The sequence below is a fragment of the Pleurodeles waltl genome, chromosome 2_2 (assembly GCF_031143425.1).
Source record: "Pleurodeles waltl isolate 20211129_DDA chromosome 2_2, aPleWal1.hap1.20221129, whole genome shotgun sequence".
NCBI classification, from domain to species: domain Eukaryota; kingdom Metazoa; phylum Chordata; class Amphibia; order Caudata; family Salamandridae; genus Pleurodeles; species Pleurodeles waltl.
The window spans coordinates 2,621,999-2,641,677 of record NC_090439.1 but is presented as its reverse complement, the minus strand read 5'-3'; the positions used below and the strand labels follow the sequence as shown (position 1 = coordinate 2,641,677).

The 19,679-nt window shown below is 46.1% G+C and overlaps 1 protein-coding gene across 2 annotated transcripts in view; it reads left to right on the top strand.

Moving 5' to 3' along the window:
* The first annotated feature begins 813 nt into the window (after positions 1-813).
* ELOVL2 (ELOVL fatty acid elongase 2) overlaps positions 814-19,679 on the top strand; it is a 384,348-nt gene continuing 365,482 nt past the window's right edge. For both annotated transcript variants that reach the window (XR_011200871.1, XM_069219411.1), the window contains exon 1: positions 814-939. Coding sequence is in view for 1 of the 2 variants with exons in the window: in XM_069219411.1 (XP_069075512.1) it covers positions 937-939 (3 nt within the window). In the remaining variant the exon portion in view is untranslated. The remainder of the gene's footprint in view (positions 940-19,679) is intronic.

Genomic DNA, 19,679 nt, shown 5'->3' with positions numbered 1-19,679 from the left:
GCAATTAAATGTGGGAACACGGAATACTGACGTGGGAACACGGAATACTGACGCGGCATAATCCTGAAGCCAACGTGGGCCCCTTCAGTCCATATAAATCCACCCCCTGCCCCTTCAGCTCACTCCGGCAGCTTTCTACTTTCTCCCTTTGTGACGCTTTTTTGTTGCTCCCTTCCTCCGTCTTTCCCATATGTGTCTTTTGCTCGCAGCAAATGCTTGAGATAGAAGAAAGCGCCGGCCCTCAAAAATAAGTGCCGGTGCTCAGCACCGGAAACAATAAGCACAAATTAAGCACAAATTAAGCACCGAGTCAGCTACCGCTAGGGGCCCTCTAAATAACACGTCCAGTTCCATGCGTTTGAAAGAAACCTTCTTTATAGGCTTTGTAGGTCGGGGGCTCACATTCCAACTGACATGCTTAATGCACTTGTCAAGACAACGCATGTCATGTACAAAGATGGAACGCTGTCACCCAAACCTGATCTCTAGAGCTACCCCCTTGGCCGATAATTGCCGTTTTAAAAATATTCGACTCCTCTGCGTGCTGCTTGTGTGATTTCCAAGGTGACAGAAGGCTCCGCGCCTCCTGGTGCGCGTCCGGCCGTTGTTAGGGCAGCAGGGCGGTCTGTCTGTCTGCGGGCGCCCCCGAGGCATCGACGCAAACCGACACCTCCTGCCGGGCTCCGGGGTTCCTCGAGCCGGGGCCAGACAGGGTTTGAGGTCAAAGCTCCCGCCCTCCACAGTCCGCACGAGCTCAGCTCCCTCTGTCTGCCATTGTGACGCCACAGAGGGCGGTCTTGTCCCGCCCCTCGCGCGGGAGGGGGCGGAGCCCGATACCCTGGACAGCACCGCGCTGCCAGCCCCGGCCCTTCCTAGCCACTGCCGCCGCCAGCCGCCGCACCTGCCGCGGGAAGCAGACCCCCGAACCCCGGAGACATGGTAAGCACAGCCACCCCCTTAGCGCTTAGATGCCCGTTGTGGCTGTTCATGGGGGCACTCATGCCTCTGACAGCGCCCGCCCCCTCTCCCTGCAGACAGAGCTGTCAGGCATCCGCTGCATAGCACCACAAAGCGGGGCAAAGGTGTTAGCCTCAGTCATCCGCGGGGACACCACTAGGAAAGGCTGGAGTGGAAGGGGTAGCAGGGCTGCAGGACAGTCATTCACTTTCAATCAGCAGCCTCTTTATGGGCTCTCTATTTCACCTTGGAGTAAAGGGGGTCGACGATGCTTCGACTGACTCCCTTTGGCTGTGGTGAGCAGTTTCTGCAAATAAGAGTCAAAATTGCATCACAGGTATGTGGGAACCGCAAGCCAGATCCCCAAACACAAGAACCCTAAAGCAGGCTGCAATCCCCAAAACTAGTGTAGATCCAAAACCCGGATAAGACCCACTTCAGCTTGCATGGTGACCCCTGTGCTGGATAATTTACCACTAAAATAGAATGTACATCCTAAGTGCAGCCTGACAATAGCCCTTGAAGCCAGAGACAGAATATCATCAACCTGGCAGGCGGAAACTGCAAACTAGACCACTAGACTGGAACTAACAATTCTGAAGTGAAACATTAAAGGGAAACACCTAAACCAGAATTAAACCCTTCTACAACTGCCAGATTGACACCTAACCAGTAACATAGACCACTAGACTAGACTGTAGATCATAACTCTGGGCTAAACAATAACAGCAAACCATATTATGGAATTTATAGCTCTCAACTGGATCACTTAACAGGAAGGTAGGCAGATAAACATGGATAGGGTGATTAAATTGGAATGTAGACCCTTAAACTGGAATGTTAAGCTGCTAAACTGGAAGGTACATCTGTCTAAACCAACGACCATCTTACGGAAATGGACTTCAGCTTTGAAAGCAAGACAGCGCCATACAAATTGTAGATGTGCACTAGAATAATACTCATGACATGAACTATAATATAGAGGGCTACAATGTAATCAAGGAAATATGCCCCCTAAAAGGACTAGAAGTTAGAGTACTAAACTGGAATGAAGAGCTTTAGATAGGAGCATAGAACCTAAAACGCAAATGTAGACCCTGAGGCTTGAAATTAGACCCCTAAACTAGATTAAAGGAACCTGTATAGGGGCTTTTGGCCCCTAACTCAGGGAAAGGATTACCTTGAACTTAAATAAGACTCTGAAACTTCACAATAGGTAACTAACTTCCCCATCTAAAGTGGAGTACGACCCCCAACCCAGAATATTGATCCATAATTGCGAGTATTGACACTTCAACTAGAATGTATCACTATGCACCAAAATATTTAACCCTAAATTGTGCTTTACATCAAAAACTGTAATGTAAACCTGAAAATGTAGAAACAAGCACAGTAACGTAGAATCTAAAATTTAAGGCCACAATGTTAAATAGACTCCTACATAAGTCCATACAATCCTAAACAAGAATACAACCATGAAAACTGGAATACTAAGTGGTATATTTACCCTTGAACTGGGTATAGGCTTTTTGAGTTGAATGGTTACCCATTGTAATACAGATCCCCAGATTGCAGCACACATTCCAGGTATATATATGAAGAACCCGCAAAATTGAAATATATGCTCCCGAACCGGAATGTAAAACGTTTAATAAAAAACGTATATCTCTAAAGTGGACTGCAGACACGAAATATTTAATATATGCAACCTACATGTAATATACAGCTCCAATCACGCTGCTTCTGTCATCCTGTTCATTACAGTGTTTCCCTGGCTGTACCTCTAGTGCCTGTGCTGACCCTCTGAAGCATCTGAAATGCAGTGTGAGGGTCTTAACCATTTTATATTAAACTGTATTAGATGTTCCTGAGAATAAATGTAGATACAGAATAGGGCCTAAAACTAGATTGTAAACTCATCTAGTTTCCAGGTGTGTTGATAGATACCAAGTTTGTTATGCAGACATCTGAACTGCTACATTTAAATACTTACCCTGGATTGTAAGCACCTTACATTAATGTTGACCACAAAATTGGTACATAGACCTCCCACCGCCCATCCCCCACCAGGCTTTACTTTGGTGGATAGATAACCAAACCACAATTGCACCCAAAACCGCAAGTCACTGTAGACCCAAGGAAAAAAGAACAAGACCCATTCAGTCCGTGCTTTGATGATGTTGTGAAAGCGGCTAGTTATTAGAGACGTCCCCTATCCGTCACTCTCCCGACCCCATACTAACCCTGCATCCCCCCTCACCCTCCCCCACACACACACACACAGATATGTCCCTGGGTTCAGTCTCTCGTGTAGTGACCCAGGCTGGTTATTCTCTGTAGCTTGGCTGGCAGTATCCAATCTTTGACCCCTGAGGTGTATTTGCGCCTCTCGTGATGTGTGTTGCTGTTGTGTTGTCAGGGTCCCTGCCTGTCCAGAGGAAGGACAGGAGGGTCGTTCATCACAGGACAGTTCCTTCTGGTCATGTAGGATAATAGGTCTATGCAGGGACGTGGAATAAGGTGTAAATGTCTTGTTTATACAACCCTGGGTGCTGGCGACCATCTCGTGTGGAAACGCTTTCAACTTCAGACAGATAAAAGAACAGCTGAGCCACACCAGAGTCGCGGAGTACTTAACGTCACGCGCACTGCTAGCTAATACCATGTCCCGACAGACGTGGCTCCCGCGACGTCACTCCGTCCCACGGACCTTTCTTACCCCTTCCTTTCCTGCGTCTTCCCTTTCTTGTCACAGTGCTGCTTCCTTCACCAGACTCTGCCTTGCCATCGCCCTTACACATGCATCACAGTCCCTCTCAAATTATTTCCTTTACTCTCCCTGTCCGCGATTCAGGGCACGCTTCCTTTCATGCTGTCTCCTCTGACGCTCGCTTCTGTGGATGCTTCCTGTCTCTCCCCTCCCTATCTCCTTTCTTGATGGACTCTTTCTGGTGCTTCTCCCCATGGACCCTCTTTTCCTCTCACTGTCTCGCCTTGTCCCGGTGTTTATGTTTGAAAACATGTGAGCACTACATTGATCCTCAGTCTCTCATCCTGGGCTGAATGGTCTTAAACACTGCAGTTACTAAACTAGAGTCAGGAGACACCTTCGTTTGCTCATACATAGTCTCACTCGATGCCTCTCTCAGCTTTTGCACCAAATTTCTCTTCTCTCTGTCTCGATTTCAGAAAGCTTGCACTTCCTTGTCCTCCGTTTTCCCACAAAAACCTAATGAGAAGTAGCGCATAGTCACCACCTCCTCCTCACCTTCCCCAAGCAGTACCCAGGCGCTTTACCAAGTTGCGTATGCAGAAACCTTGTTTCCTGTGAAACAACTTTCAAGAGCATAAAATCTACCCTTCCCTTCTTTTAGGCTTAGAGGCTATGCACTGCTAGTTTATACATTGAAGAACTACAACTTCGACTTACTTCAGGACTCTGAACTGGGGGTTAGCCAAAGATTTAACAGGGACAGCACCAGTACTCTTCATCAGAATTAAAAAAATAAACCTCAATGAGCTTCGAGGTTTTCCTGCCTTTTTTACTGAACCTTTCCATAGGAGAATGAACTATATCTATTTGCAACGTCGTCATATAATGCCTGACCCAGTAGAGAACAAATGGCTGTGGGCCGTTTCATGAGTCCAGGTCTTGTAGACGGAAGGCCACCCAGGGCCCGTGGTGAAGACCACAAGGTGAGCCCCTTCGCTGGAGAAAGGGAGATTGCAGAGAGTGTGTACTGTGGTACTGAAGCAAAGTATATCCATCTGAAGCTAAATGTGGCATAGACGGAAGAGCTGAAATTACCCATATAACTTCTGGGATAACTCCGCAGACTATAAAAAGCTGCTGAGAGTTCTGAAAACCTTGGCAGGACATGCATTAAACATTGAACTTCATTGTGAAAGAAAGATCTCCAAGACGAGGTTCAATGTATTAGCAGCCCACATGGACACAGCAGTTGCCTATGATCATTTGGGCAAAATGTACTGTATGACATGATCCTAATCCCTTTGAGTACAGGAGGCAAAAGTAAACACACAGTAAATCGATAAGGCACGAAGTTCCCCTAACGAAAGAATTGGTGAAATTCAAATTAAATCACCACCAACAGCCTTAGGGCCTGATTTAAATGTTGGTGGAGTTACTCTGTCACAATGGAGACAAATATCCTGGCCGCCTAAGTCTAAATCCCATTGGATTTAATGGGATTTCTTATTTTGAAGCCATCTCTGGTCACAGGAGGACGACTGTGATCCAGTACTTTTCTCACAAAACTGTACCTCCTATGGAACATAGGTCCCTGAAGAAAATTCTTGGAGGGTAACTGTAGGGAGAACTACAGGGTGTCTACACTGGACGAAGAGACTCTCCAAATTTGTTTTCTGTCAGAAAACATCTGAAAATGTAACTCCTTGCTTTTCCTTTGACTAACTCTTTCCATCTCCTTCTGCTATTTTCCATTGTACATTAAGGCTTAGACTATATGTCTCACCCTTCAAATTCACAAATTATGGGTTGACATTGAAATGCGACCTCTGCTTTGCTGTCTTAAGTTATTGAAACTCCAATGCATGCCACTTACCAAAGAAGCTCATTGACAAATGCTAATGTATAACAGTGTGGCAAATCTCCAATGTGTAATGTGCATTCCAGGGCGGATGAACAGTTGGGAGCGACAGTTGAGGTACAAGCCTGGGAAGAGTACAAGCCTGGGAAGAATCCTAGGAGATGCCTCATCCAAATTTAGACAAAGTTTCGCAGAAGAAAAAAAAAAACAGTAAACTGTGTCTGGAATGATAAACACACTATAGTCAAATTAAGAGTGTTTTGATGTTGTTATTTACCTGTCCTTGGTATGATGCAGGAGGGATCCACTGGTCTATTTACTTTAGAAACTGGGGTATAGGGCATCATACCTTGTCCTTGGGTGCCCCGTTAAAGTTGTTAAATTAAACAAAAATGTAGGGGTAGTAACGAAAAACGGTACAAACATGGAAAGAGAGATAGGAAAGGGCTACTTGAGCAGGTCCTCTGTTAGCATTTTCTAAGCCCCAAATAAAATAACCGTTTCCGCTTTGGTCGTTTCCCTTTGATAGCAAATAGGGGATTTTAAGGCAAATTTTTGCAGTCTAACGCCCTCTTTTGGTGGTGCCATAAAGCAGCTGTACGCGGTGGCCTTACTGCCTTGTACTTAGGTATAAAAGAGTAAGTCTAACTCATTATAAAGACCTAGAAGGGCGTGACCGTCCTAATAAGCAACTGGAAGAAAGTAACACAAGATCTTAAAACACTAAGCAATGATAGCTGTGGAGACCTAAAACTAAATATAATAAGATTAGGCTGCTTTTCAGAGTGCTTTAAAAGCGTGACGCTGGCCTTGACACATGGGTTATGTAGGCAATGCTGGGGCACTCACTCTAGGCCTATCATTCTCCTATTATAATTATTCCCACTTCCTCCAGTTCTTGGATAACGTCTACCTTGTTATCATACTATTTATGCTTTGTTGCATGGACCAGGCTGTTTAACTCTGGTAAATGCTAATATGGTTTTATTACGCGCAACTATATAAATCGTGACTGTGAAACGACCAGCTGCAGCTTCAGTTTTTTATGTAACTGAATTATTATTTCCCATTCAATGAATTAACAGGTTTACTAGGCACACTGAATGTTTTTAACGCACAAGGTTGTATTATTTATGTTTCAATATTGGACATATTAACATTTATAATGGTTTACAACTGCTGCTATTACGGTTTAGTTATGTGGGGTGTCTTTGTGGGGGATACCGGGGTGTGCCTCTGTGTAGCTTCAGTCTCATGTACTGAGACCTTCTCTAACCTCGTTTAGTCACCCCCAGTACAGGGGGCGCCCTCCATGCTGGCTCACCCAGATCACGTGCCGTTGCCGAGCTTCCTTAGCTCCCGCGCAGCGCCGCGTGTGGGTTGATCTCGCTACTGCAGGGCCGGTGTCGTCCTCGCCTGAGGGTGAATGGAGAAGGAAGGGGCGGGAGAATAGTGGTCCGAGGGGGAGGAGCAAAGGAGGCTGCGCTCTCCATTCATTCTTCCTCTTGTTGGAGAAAGGCCAAAGCTCTTAATGGATTCCAAGCGCATCCACGCACTGCACAGTGTAGTCTCACGCACTGCCGCCTCCCCTGCCCAGATCCCAGGGGGACAGGTCTGCCATGAAAGGGTGGGAAGGCGTCTCCAGAGGAGAGGTCTGCCCGCACACGGGATCCGTGCTTCCCATGCTCAGCCCGCGTGGTCTCGTGGAATGAGCGAGGGCTGGACGCAGAACTGCACTGCAGTCTGCAGCCGTCTCCAAAAGTGGTTTTACGTTACACACATACACGCGCTCACCCCCACCACCCCCCTGACTGGTGCCGGCATATGTGCGTGCATGATGTTTCAAGGTGACGCTGCATGGCTAATCCAATCATGTAGTTCAGTGGGTCTCAACATTTTTTACTTCTGTGGACTCCCACTTTATCGTTACTGGAACCCGGGACCCCCACTGAATCATTATTGGAAACCGGTCACCCCACCCACTGAGTCATTACTGGAAGGCGTGAACCCAGACAATGTCAGCCGCGAAACAATACTCACAAAATACAGTCCGTTTAAAAAAAAATCAGCTGTACATTTAGCCACTTTATTTATATACACTGTGTTAATATTTAATTTTCTAAGCAGTTGTGGACCCATTGAGGAGGCCTTGTGGACCTCCAGGGGTCACCAGACCACAGGATGGGAGCCACTGCCTTAGTTTATGGTGTAGTGTGGTTTTCATATGCTGGACATCTTTTTATATCCAGCGACCCATGATCACTTTGTGCTTGCTTACCACCCAACATCAAGCTTCCAGCTTTGAGAGGTGTGAGCTTTGGAAAAATTATAGTTTTTTATTTAGCCCTGTTATTTCGTTGGTATGACAGTCTATTATTGTGCCATTCACATTTTTCTTCCACCCACAACAGCATTCAGCAAAGTAGTAGTTTCCCTGGCAACGTAGTGCCAGGAACTACTATGGCAATGCATGCTTTTTGAACCTAAACATATTTCAGCTTTAATCCGATTTTTTTTTTAGATTGACAAGGTCTCAACACCTTCACCAATAAATAATGTTTTGTAAAAAAAAAACTGACCAAACAAAACGAGCATCGACAAAGTCAAAAGGATTGCAGCCAATGCACACCTGTTGACTTTGACAATGCTTAATATTTTTTAGATCCAACATACAGACAGCTTTAGCTATTTTTTTTAGTTCTCATCTTCACACAGTTTTAGCTGAGTTATGTGAGAAGCCTATTGTGGACAGTACCAATATGTAGTAGAGTGGGCAGTGGGCCAGTCTCTTGCTCATCATTGTTAGCGACTGCCACCTAACTGCGGTATGGACGGTACAGATATCTATTTCCGTATGCTCTAGATATAGCCCCAGTTTTCAAGGCCTGAAACTCCCAACACCTGTGTCTGTATTATCAGTGCTCTGTAGGAGAGTGTGTCAAAATGGACGCGCGTTTCTGTAGCATCATATGCTGTGGTTTAGAAACAGAGGTAGAAGGGAAGTATCTTCGAATTTTCAGTGAACTGCCACATGCCATAAAATAAATAACTGTTTCAGAGCCTCCTGGAAAGCCGTAAGAGATACCAGACATGTTATCAGTGGGCTTAGGTCAGTCACGTTTTAGCGAAGGACTGCGTCTGCATGGTTGTGAACTTGAGGGAGATGGCTCTTTTTTTCTGCAGGAAATATCAGATCCAGAAACGGCTGAAACGAAGGCTCTGGCTTTAATTTCAGATAGTTTAACAAGAGGATGCTTTTTCTGGCCTCTTCCTTCCTTCTCCAGTGTGCCCCAAAAAGCATTTTTACCGTTTGCAGCGCAGCCTTGCTCCCCTATGCGCAGGATTATTCTGCACAACTTCACACCCAATTATCGCGAGTGTATTCACTTGGTGCATGAACAATAGTTAAGTATTGTATTTTTGTTTTCTGCAAATATCCTGTAGGGCCTTCCAAAATGCCGATATACCTGGGTGGTCCAAACTCAGACCAAATATTGAAAAGGGCAGAGGACTAATTCTAACCATACCTAGCTTTGATCTTAATCCTGCCTTTGGAGTTCCTTGGCCTAAGCATCACATACTTCCTAGAAAGATGTTCTCAGTTTTTTGCAGGGAGGGCACTTTTATTTAGCCCCAAATGTTTGCTGCAGGAGCTTTTCCTTTATAGGCTATTGTAGCCGGCGTGATTAATCGGCTGCCACATTTATTCGAAAAACTTACCGGCCTATTAGCTCTGAGTCATTTTACACCCTACCAGTTGGTTGGCCCAGTTGAGGTAGTCAGTGATTCGTATGCCCAGGTAGTCATAGGTTTGTACTCGTTGAAATGGTTTGTCATGGATCTTAATGGTAGATGTGTGCTTTGGTTTTGGTTTGATAATCCTAATTAGTTTTTTCCGTATTAATGGTAAGCTTCCAGTTAGCATGGAAAAGCTCAAAGCCAGCTATAAGGCAATGCATTGAATTTTCCATGTTTGCATGCATCACTGCGTCATATCCAAATAACAGGATTGGTACATGTTCGTCCTCTAGCTTGGGAACATCAAGGTTGAGATTAGTGAAAAATGTATCTATATGATTTATTAAGATATTAATTAGCGCCAGGGCCAGTACGCAAACCTGTCTCACTCCGATGTTTATTCCAAAATCTTTGGTGCATTTCCCTTGCTACCAAATTTTACCTTGTTTTGTTGCCATGATGTACATCCATCAATATTCTCAGGAGCTTATTAGGTGAACCTTGTTCCTCCAGGATATTCCAGAGTGCTGACCTATTGATGCAATCAAATTCCATTTTTAGGTCAATGAAGACCATATAAAGTGCAGAATTTCCCAAGCACACGTACTTTAGGCATTTCAAATGCAGCCTCATCACTCGGTCTAAGGTGCTTTGTCATTTGCGAAGCCTGCCTGAAGATGTGACGTGGTTATCATCCATCCAGGATTCCAGCCAATACAAAAGCAACTTGTTGACGATTTTCCAGACGCCATTCAACAGCAAAATGGGGCAATAGTTTGTGGGGTTGTATTCAAGCCCTTTCTTATGTATAGGCACTATAGCAGAGGATTTCCATGAAACTGGAACCGTTTCCTGTGCCCAGATTGAGTTACAGACATCTGTTACTGGGTTAAGCCATATGTCCTGGTTGTTCTTCTGCAGGTCAACAAGAACTCTATATGTACCAGGAGATTTACCAGATTTTTCGCATTCTATGGGAAAGGCTACCTCTTTCTGGGTAAACTCATGACCATTCTGAATTGAAGCAACGGGATAAATGTGACCTGTTTATTTGATTTTATTTCTCTGAGTAGACCCTTCTCTAGTGGAATTTTTTCGGTGGCCAATTGATATAACGAGACAAAATGTTGCATCCATCTTACAGGATTTATATTTGCTTATAAGCTCTTGGACTAGCTAATTCTAACCCAAGTAGTGAGGCCACCCTTGGGTCTACCTCTGGGCTGGGTCGCGGCAGGCAGATTGAAATAGATGTGGCCTTCCAAGTCGATGTTATCCAAGTCCCATGTCTCCTGCAGGCTACAGATACCATGCTGTTTCATGTATTTCACCCAATCTTTGTCTTCCACCTTTTAACCCAGACCTGCTATAGCCCATCTTACTAGCCTCAGTTATCCTATTTGTGAAAATGTGGCACATACTCGTTTGAACTTAGTTTTGTAATTGTTCATGGCATGTTTTTAATCTGCCTTTTTTTCAAAGTTGACATTCTTTCTCCATCATCTTTCTGCTCCTTTGCAAGCTTTTTTAAGAGTTTTCAATTTTATTATTAAACCAAGGTTCATTTGGTGTATGTCAGGCTTTGTACATTATTATCCCCGGAGCAAAAGAATCATTGCGGCAGAAATTTAGATGTAAAAACTGTCCATAGCAGAATCAATTTCACACTCAAGTTCAAACTCTCCATTTGATAAGGCCTCTTGGAAGGTGTCACTTGTTATCATGGCCTACAAAATACCTATGATAAATTATTTCTAATATACTCCATTTTGCATTCTTGAAGTTGAATATGAAAAGGGAAGTTATATATTTAAGTTTTGTTCCCCAGAAGGAACTATTCTAAACCATGTGCAATTACAGGTGGTCCACTTGGAGTCTGGTCTGATATGCACATTTCTTTCATTTTGACAGACCTGTTTGGAGTATTAAGGCCCATACTTATGTTTTTTTAGCGCCGCATTTGCGTCATTTTTTGACGCAAAGGCAGCGCAAACTTCCAAAATACAATTGTATTTTGTAAGTTTGCACCGATTTTGCGTCAGAAAACGACGCAAATGCGGCGCTAAAAAAAGTATAAATATGAGCCTAAGTTTCCTACTATACCATTATGTAAATCCTGATGCACCTCTGCTGCATATTTTCAAGAGATTCAATGTTCCATAGTTCTGCATGTCATTCTGTCCGTGGCAATATTATAAAGTACTGATTTTAGATCTTCAAATATTAGCAGTGTATATAATTTCTGCCTGACTTCTTTTTACATCCAAGAGGAAGTTATTGTAGGAGGCTGGACTGGCTTGTAGTGAGTACCAAGGGGTACTTGCACCTTGCACCAGGCCCAGTTATCCCTTATTAGTGTATAGGGTGTCTAGCAGCTTAGGCTGATAGATAATGGTAGCTTAGCAAAGCAGCTCAGGCTGAACTAGGAGACGTGTGAAGCTACCACAGTACCACTTAGTGTCATATGCACAATATCATAAGAAAACACAATACACAGTTATACTAAAAATAAAGGTACTTTATTTTTATGACAATATGCCAAAGTATCTTAGAGTGTACCCTCAGTAAGAGGATAGGAAATATACACAAGATATATATACACAATAGCAAAAATATGCAGTATAGTCTTAGAAAACAGTGCAAACAATGTATAATTACAATAGGATGCAATGGGGAAACATAGGGATAGGGGCAACACAAACCATATACTCCAAAAGTGGAATGTGAACCACAAATGGACCCCAAACCTATGTGACCTTGTAGAGGGTCGCTGGGACTATTAGAAAATAGTGAGAGTTAGAAAAATAACCCTCCCCAAGACCCTGAAAAGTGAGTGCAAAGTGCACCAAAGTTCCCCTAAGGACAAAATAGTCGTGTTAGAGGGAGAATGCAAGGAAAACACAAATCAGCAATGCAACAACGATGGATTCCTGTCTGAAGGTACCTGTGGAACAAGGGGACCAAGTCCAAAAGTCACAAGCAGCTCGGAGATGGGCAGATGCCCAAGAAATGCCAGCGGTTGGTGCAAAGAAGCTCTTACTAGGCTGAAGAACTGTGAATACTGCAGGAACGACAAGGGCTAGAGACTTCCCCTTTGGAGGATGGATCCCCCACGCCTTGGAGAGTCGTGCAGAAGTGTTTTCCCGCCGGATGGACGCCAACAAGCCTTGCTACACGCAAATCGTGCGTTTGGCGTTTTTGGACGCTGCTGGGGCCCAGGAGGGACCAGGAGGTCGCAAATTGGACCTGCAGAGAGAGGGGACGTCGAGCAAGACAAGGAGCCCTCACTGAAGCAGGTAGCACCCGGAGAAGTGCCAGAAACAGGCACTACGAGGATGCGTGAAACGGTGCTCGCCGAAGTTGCACAAAGGAGTCCCACGTCGCCGGAGACCAACTTAGAAAGTCGTGCAATGCAGGTTAGAGTGCCGTGGACCCAGGCTTGGCTGTGCACACAGGATTTCCGCCGGAAGTGCACAGGGGCCGGAGAAGCTTGCAAAGTCGCGGTTCCCAGCAATGCAGCCCAGCGAGGTGAGGCAAGGGCTTACCTCCACCAAACTTGGGCTGAAGAGTCACTGGACTGTGGGGGTCACTTGGACGGTGTCGCTGGATTCGAGGGACCTCGCTCGTCGTGCTGAGAGGAGACCCAAGGGACCGGAGATGCAGCTTTTTGGTGCCTGCGGTTGCAGGGGGAAGATTCCGTCGACCCACGGGAGATTTCTTCGGAGCTTCTGGTGCAGAGAGGAGGCAGACTACCCCCACAGCATGCACAAGCAGGAAAACAGTCGAGAAGGCGGCAGGATCAGCGTTACAGAGTTGCAGTAGTCGTCTTTGCTACTATGTTGCAGGTTTGCAGGCTTCCAGCGCGGTCAGCGGTCGATTCCTTATCAGAAGGTGAAGAGGGAGATGCAGAGGAACTCGGCTGAGCTCATGCATTCGTTATCTAAAGTTTCCCCAGAGACAGAGACCCTAAATAGCCAGAAAAGAGGGTTTGGCTACCTAGGAGAGAGGAAAGGCTACTAACACCTGAAGGAGCCTATCACAAGGAGTCTCTGACGTCACCTGGTGGCACTGGCCACTCAGAGCAGTCCAGTGTGCCAGCAGCACCTCTGTTTCCAAGATGGCAGAGGTCTGGAGCACACTGGAGGAGCTCTGGACACCTCCCAGGGGAGGTGCAGGTCAGGGGAGTGGTCACTCCCCTTTCCTTTGTCCAGTTTCGCGCCAGAGCAGGGGCTAAGGGGTCCCTGAACCGGTGTAGACTGGCTTATGCAGAATTGGGCACCTCTGTGCCCAACAAAGCATTTCCAGAGGCTGGGGGAGGCTACTCCTCCCCTGCCTTCACACCATTTTCCAAAGGGAGAGGGTGTCACACCCTCTCTCAGAGGAAGTTCTTTGTTCTGCCATCCTGGGCCAGGCCTGGCTGGACCCCAGGAGGGCAGATGCCTGTCTGAGGGGTTGGCAGCAGCAGCAGCTGCAGAGAAACCCCAGGAAGGGCAGTCTGGCAGTACCAGGGTCTGTGCTACAGACCACTGGGATCATGGAATTGTACCAACAATGCCAGGATGGCATAGAGGGGGCAATTCCATGATCATAGACATGTTACATGGCCATATTCGGAGTTACCATGGTGAAGCTACATATAGGTAGTGACCTATATGTAGTGCACGCGTGTAATGGTGTCCCCGCACTCACAAAGTTCAGTGAATTGGCTCTGAACAATGTGGGGGCACCTTGGCTAGTGCCAGGGTGCCCACACACTAAGTAACTTTGCACCTAACCTTTACCAGGTAAAGGTTAGACATATAGGTGACTTATAAGTTACTTAAGTGCAGTGTAAAATGGCTGTGAAATAACGTGGACGTTATTTCACTCAGGCTGCAGTGGCAGGCCTGTGTAAGAATTGTCAGAGCTCCCTATGGGTGGCAAAAGAAATGCTGCAGCCCATAGGGATCTCCTGGAACCCCAATACCCTGGGTACCTCAGTACCATATACTAGGGAATTATAAGGGTGTTCCAGTAAGCCAATGTAAATTGGTAAAATTGGTCACTAGCCTGTTAGTGACAATTTGAAAGTAATGAGAGAGCATAACCACTGAGGTTCTGGTTAGCAGAGCCTCAGTGAGACAGTTAGGCACCACACAGGGAACATATACATGCACACCTATGAGCACTGGGGCCCTGTGTGACAGGGTCCCAGTGACACATACATATAGGCCACAAACCTATGAGCACTGGGGTCCTGACTAGCAGGATCCCAGTGACACATAACAACCATACTGAAAACATGGTGTTTTCACTATGAGCACTGAGGCCTGGCTATCAGGATCCCAGTGAGACAGTGAAAACAGTGACAAACACCCTGACATACACTCACAAACAGGCCAAAAGTGGGGGTAACAAGGCTAGAAAGAGGCTACCTTCTCACACAACCCCCCCCCAAACGAAGGACAATAAGGCTAACCTTGGCCAGTTGAGACTTTATTGTCTAAGTGGTGATAAGTAGAGAGTAGCTCTGCAATAGACTGGTTACTCCCTTTATCATCCACTATATGGTTACTTCCCTGTGGGGATGTAAACCACCCTGTTTGAAGTTTTTTAGCTAACCAACAATGTGAAGATGTATTTTCAGAGTTTCTATCAGTAAGTTTTAGTTTAGAGCAGTGGGAATTATCCACTGAACCTATTTGCAATGATGGAAATGCCAGACAGGGATGCTGTCTCAGTAAAGCCATAGCTGGGCAAAAACTTTGTCCATTTGGCTGGAAGAGGGAACAGGGATGCTGTTTCTCTTGAGTTGGAGCAGGGCAGGGATGCTGTCCTATGAGCTCCACACTAGGGCAGGGATGCTGTCCTAAGTGTTGTGAGGCAGTACAGGGTTTCTGCACTAAAGTTTCTCTGGGAGGGTTGGAGGGATGCTCCATGTTAACTAAAATGGTGTTCTTTTTGTCACCAATGTTAGTTATCCCACAGAGAGGTACTTCTACCTCAGGGAGTCCAGCTATGCCAGCTGATGATTCCCTTGGAACAGGTGCCACCCCAGGAGAGGTTTCTCCCACCACAGGAATGGTATCCTGAATGGTAGGGTGGTTAGGGGATACTGTGATACCCTTTTTACCTGTTGATGGAGAGGGATCCTGAGTTTTCAGGCCTTCTCTCCTTTGCTTTTTCATTTCAGTAGAAATGAGAGGGAACAATTCCTCAGGGATGCCCAGCATGGCTGCATGGGCATAAAACTCTACATCAGCCCAACCTGAGGCCTCTAGGTCATTACCTAAGAGACAGTCTACAGGTAAGCTAGGTGATACCACCACCTGCTTAGGCCCAGTAACTCCACCCCAACTAAACTGAATTATAGCTAAGGGAAGAAACTTAGTGGAGTTATGGACATCAATAATCTTATACTGTTGTCCAATGATGTGTTGTTCAGGAGGCACTAGGTTTTCAGTCACCAAAGTGAAACTGGCACCTGTGTCCCTGTAGGCCAAGGCCTCAACACCATTTATTGCAACTGTCTGCCTGTACTTATCCATTGTAAGGGGACAAGCAGCCAGTGTGGCAAGGCCAGTGCCACTAGGTGTGACAGAAACTGTCTTGGGACTGATTACATCAGTTTCCACTATGGACCCATAAGTGAACCCAACTACACCCTTTGCTTGACTGTTGCCAGCAGTCCCACCACTAGTACCACTACTGCTAGGGGCACTAGAGCTTGATGTATTAGTGGTGGTAGGCTCAGGGGGTTTACCTGGACAGGACTTATCCCCTGGCCTATGGCCTCTGTTTTTACACACAAAGCACCAAGGCTTTTTAATGTGTGCAGGTTGGGAAGAAGAGGAAGACTTTGTTTTATCCCCACCCTCTGAAGAGTGTTTAAGATTTGAAGTGGGATCTTTGGTTTTACCCTTATCCCCATGCTTATCTTGAGATTTTTCACCATCTTTCTTCTTATTGCCATCTTTGTCACCCCCTGTATGAACTTTTCTGTTCACCCTTGTTCTGACCCATTTGTCTGCCTTCTTTCCCAATTCTTGGGGAGAGGTCAGATCAGAGTCTACCAGGTACTGGTGCAACAAATCAGACACACAATTATTAAGTATATGCTCTCTCAGGATTGTGTTATACAGGCTGTCATAATCAGTAACTTTACTGCCATGTAACCACCCCTCCAAGGCCTTCACTGCCTGGTCAATGAAATCAACCCAGTCTTGTGAAGACTCCTTTTTGGTATCTCTGAACTTGATCCTGTACTGTTCAGTGGTTAAGCCATAACCATCCAGGAGTGCATTCTTAAGAACTTGGAAATTGTTAGCATCATTTTCTTTTACAGTAAGGAGCCTATCCCTACCTTTTCCAGTAAATGATAGCCATAGGATAGCAGCCCACTGCCTTTGAGGGACATCCTGTACAGCACAGGCCCTCTCAAGTGCAGCAAACCACTTGTTAATGTCATCCCCCTCCTTGTAAGGGGGAACTATCTTATGCAGATTCCTGGAATCATGCTCTTTTGCAGGATGACTATGGGGAATACTGCTGCTGCCACCATGGGTATCTAAACCCATTTTCTGTCTTTCCCTCTCTATTTCTAAAGACTGTCTATCCAAATCCAGCTGTTGCTTCTTGAGCTTCAGTCTGGTTTGCTCCACTCTCAATCTATTGAGCTCCCTTTCCAACAATCTGTCATCAGGGTGGGTGGGAGGGACATTTCTAGATACAGAGGTATGATGGGAATGAACAGAAGGAGACCTGTCCCTTACAGAGGGCACCCTAACAGCTTGGCTACCAGTATAATGTGAGAGCACATCATCAGTATGATGTGATTCAACCTCTGTACCAACTATGCTAGACTGTCTCGTAATGGGCAGGCTGAGAAGTTTCTTTCCTGAACCTTTTCCTGGGGGAGTCCCTGGATCAGATTGAGAACCATTAGCTACTTTTTCTACAGATTGGGCACTTATGGCCTTATCCTGTACTCTAAGCATATTAATTAACAGTTCTAAGGAAGGATTCTTCCCTACACTCAAACCTCTCTCTATGCAGAGACTCCTTGCTTCTTTCCAGCTAAGGTGATCATATGCAAGTTTGGACAGTTCAACTTTTTGGCCTGTGCCAGACATTTTTTAGAGAGAGTTAAAGGGATAGACAAAGAGAAAAAAGTTTTCAGAACTTTTTGGAAAGACAGAAAAAACTTTTTAAACTTTTAAGAACTTTTTGAAAGTTTAGAAGTACTTTTCAGCACTTAGAAAAGAGTGAAAAGAGGAAATGCAAAACTTTTTGGCTATGTGTATATACACTGACCTTGTTTTGTATATTTTTCTCTTATGAAAAGTACAATGACAAGAGTGGTAAGTAGTCTCAAAGCACTTATCCCACCACTGCACAACCAATGTAGGAGGCTGGACTGGCTTGTAGTGAGTACCAAGGGGTACTTGCACCTTGCACCAGGCCCAGTTATCCCTTATTAGTGTATAGGGTGTCTAGCAGCTTAGGCTGATAGATAATGGTAGCTTAGCAAAGCAGCTCAGGCTGAACTAGGAGACGTGTGAAGCTACCACAGTACCACTTAGTGTCATATGCACAATATCATAAGAAAACACAATACACAGTTATACTAAAAATAAAGGTACTTTATTTTTATGACAATATGCCAAAGTATCTTAGAGTGTACCCTCAGTAAGAGGATAGGAAATATACACAAGATATATATACACAATAGCAAAAATATGCAGTATAGTCTTAGAAAACAGTGCAAACAATGTATAATTACAATAGGATGCAATGGGGAAACATAGGGATAGGGGCAACACAAACCATATACTCCAAAAGTGGAATGTGAACCACGAATGGACCCCAAACCTATGTGACCTTGTAGAGGGTCGCTGGGACTATTAGAAAATAGTGAGAGTTAGAAAAATAACCCTCCCCAAGACCCTGAAAAGTGAGTGCAAAGTGCACCAAAGTTCCCCTAAGGACAAAATAGTCGTGTTAGAGGGAGAATGCAAGGAAAACACAAATCAGCAATGCAACAACGATGGATTCCTGTCTGAAGGTACCTGTGGAACAAGGGGACCAAGTCCAAAAGTCACAAGCAGCTCGGAGATGGGCAGATGCCCAAGAAATGCCAGCGGTTGGTGCAAAGAAGCTCTTACTAGGCTGAAGAACTGTGAATACTGCAGGAACGACAAGGGCTAGAGACTTCCCCTTTGGAGGATGGATCCCCCACGCCTTGGAGAGTCGTGCAGAAGTGTTTTCCCGCCGGATGGACGCCAACAAGCCTTGCTACACGCAAATCGTGCGTTTGGCGTTTTTGGACGCTGCTGGGGCCCAGGAGGGACCAGGAGGTCGCAAATTGGACCTGCAGAGAGAGGGGACGTCGAGCAAGACAAGGAGCCCTCACTGAAGCAGGTAGCACCCGGAGAAGTGCCAGAAACAGGCACTACGAGGATGCGTGAAACGGTGCTCGCCGAAGTTGCACAAAGGAGTCCCACGTCGCCGGAGACCAACTTAGAAAGTCGTGCAATGCAGGTTAGAGTGCCGTGGACCCAGGCTTGGCTGTGCACACAGGATTTCCGCCGGAAGTGCACAGGGGCCGGAGAAGCTTGCAAAGTCGCGGTTCCCAGCAATGCAGCCCAGCGAGGTGAGGCAAGGGCTTACCTCCACCAAACTTGGGCTGAAGAGTCACTGGACTGTGGGGGTCACTTGGACGGTGTCGCTGGATTCGAGGGACCTCGCTCGTCGTGCTGAGAGGAGACCCAAGGGACCGGAGATGCAGCTTTTTGGTGCCTGCGGTTGCAGGGGGAAGATTCCGTCGACCCACGGGAGATTTCTTCGGAGCTTCTGGTGCAGAGAGGAGGCAGACTACCCCCACAGCATGCACAAGCAGGAAAACAGTCGAGAAGGCGGCAGGATCAGCGTTACAGAGTTGCAGTAGTCGTCTTTGCTACTATGTTGCAGGTTTGCAGGCTTCCAGCGCGGTCAGCGGTCGATTCCTTATCAGAAGGTGAAGAGGGAGATGCAGAGGAACTCGGCTGAGCTCATGCATTCGTTATCTAAAGTTTCCCCAGAGACAGAGACCCTAAATAGCCAGAAAAGAGGGTTTGGCTACCTAGGAGAGAGGAAAGGCTACTAACACCTGAAGGAGCCTATCACAAGGAGTCTCTGACGTCACCTGGTGGCACTGGCCACTCAGAGCAGTCCAGTGTGCCAGCAGCACCTCTGTTTCCAAGATGGCAGAGGTCTGGAGCACACTGGAGGAGCTCTGGACACCTCCCAGGGGAGGTGCAGGTCAGGGGAGTGGTCACTCCCCTTTCCTTTGTCCAGTTTCGCGCCAGAGCAGGGGCTAAGGGGTCCCTGAACCGGTGTAGACTGGCTTATGCAGAATTGGGCACCTCTGTGCCCAACAAAGCATTTCCAGAGGCT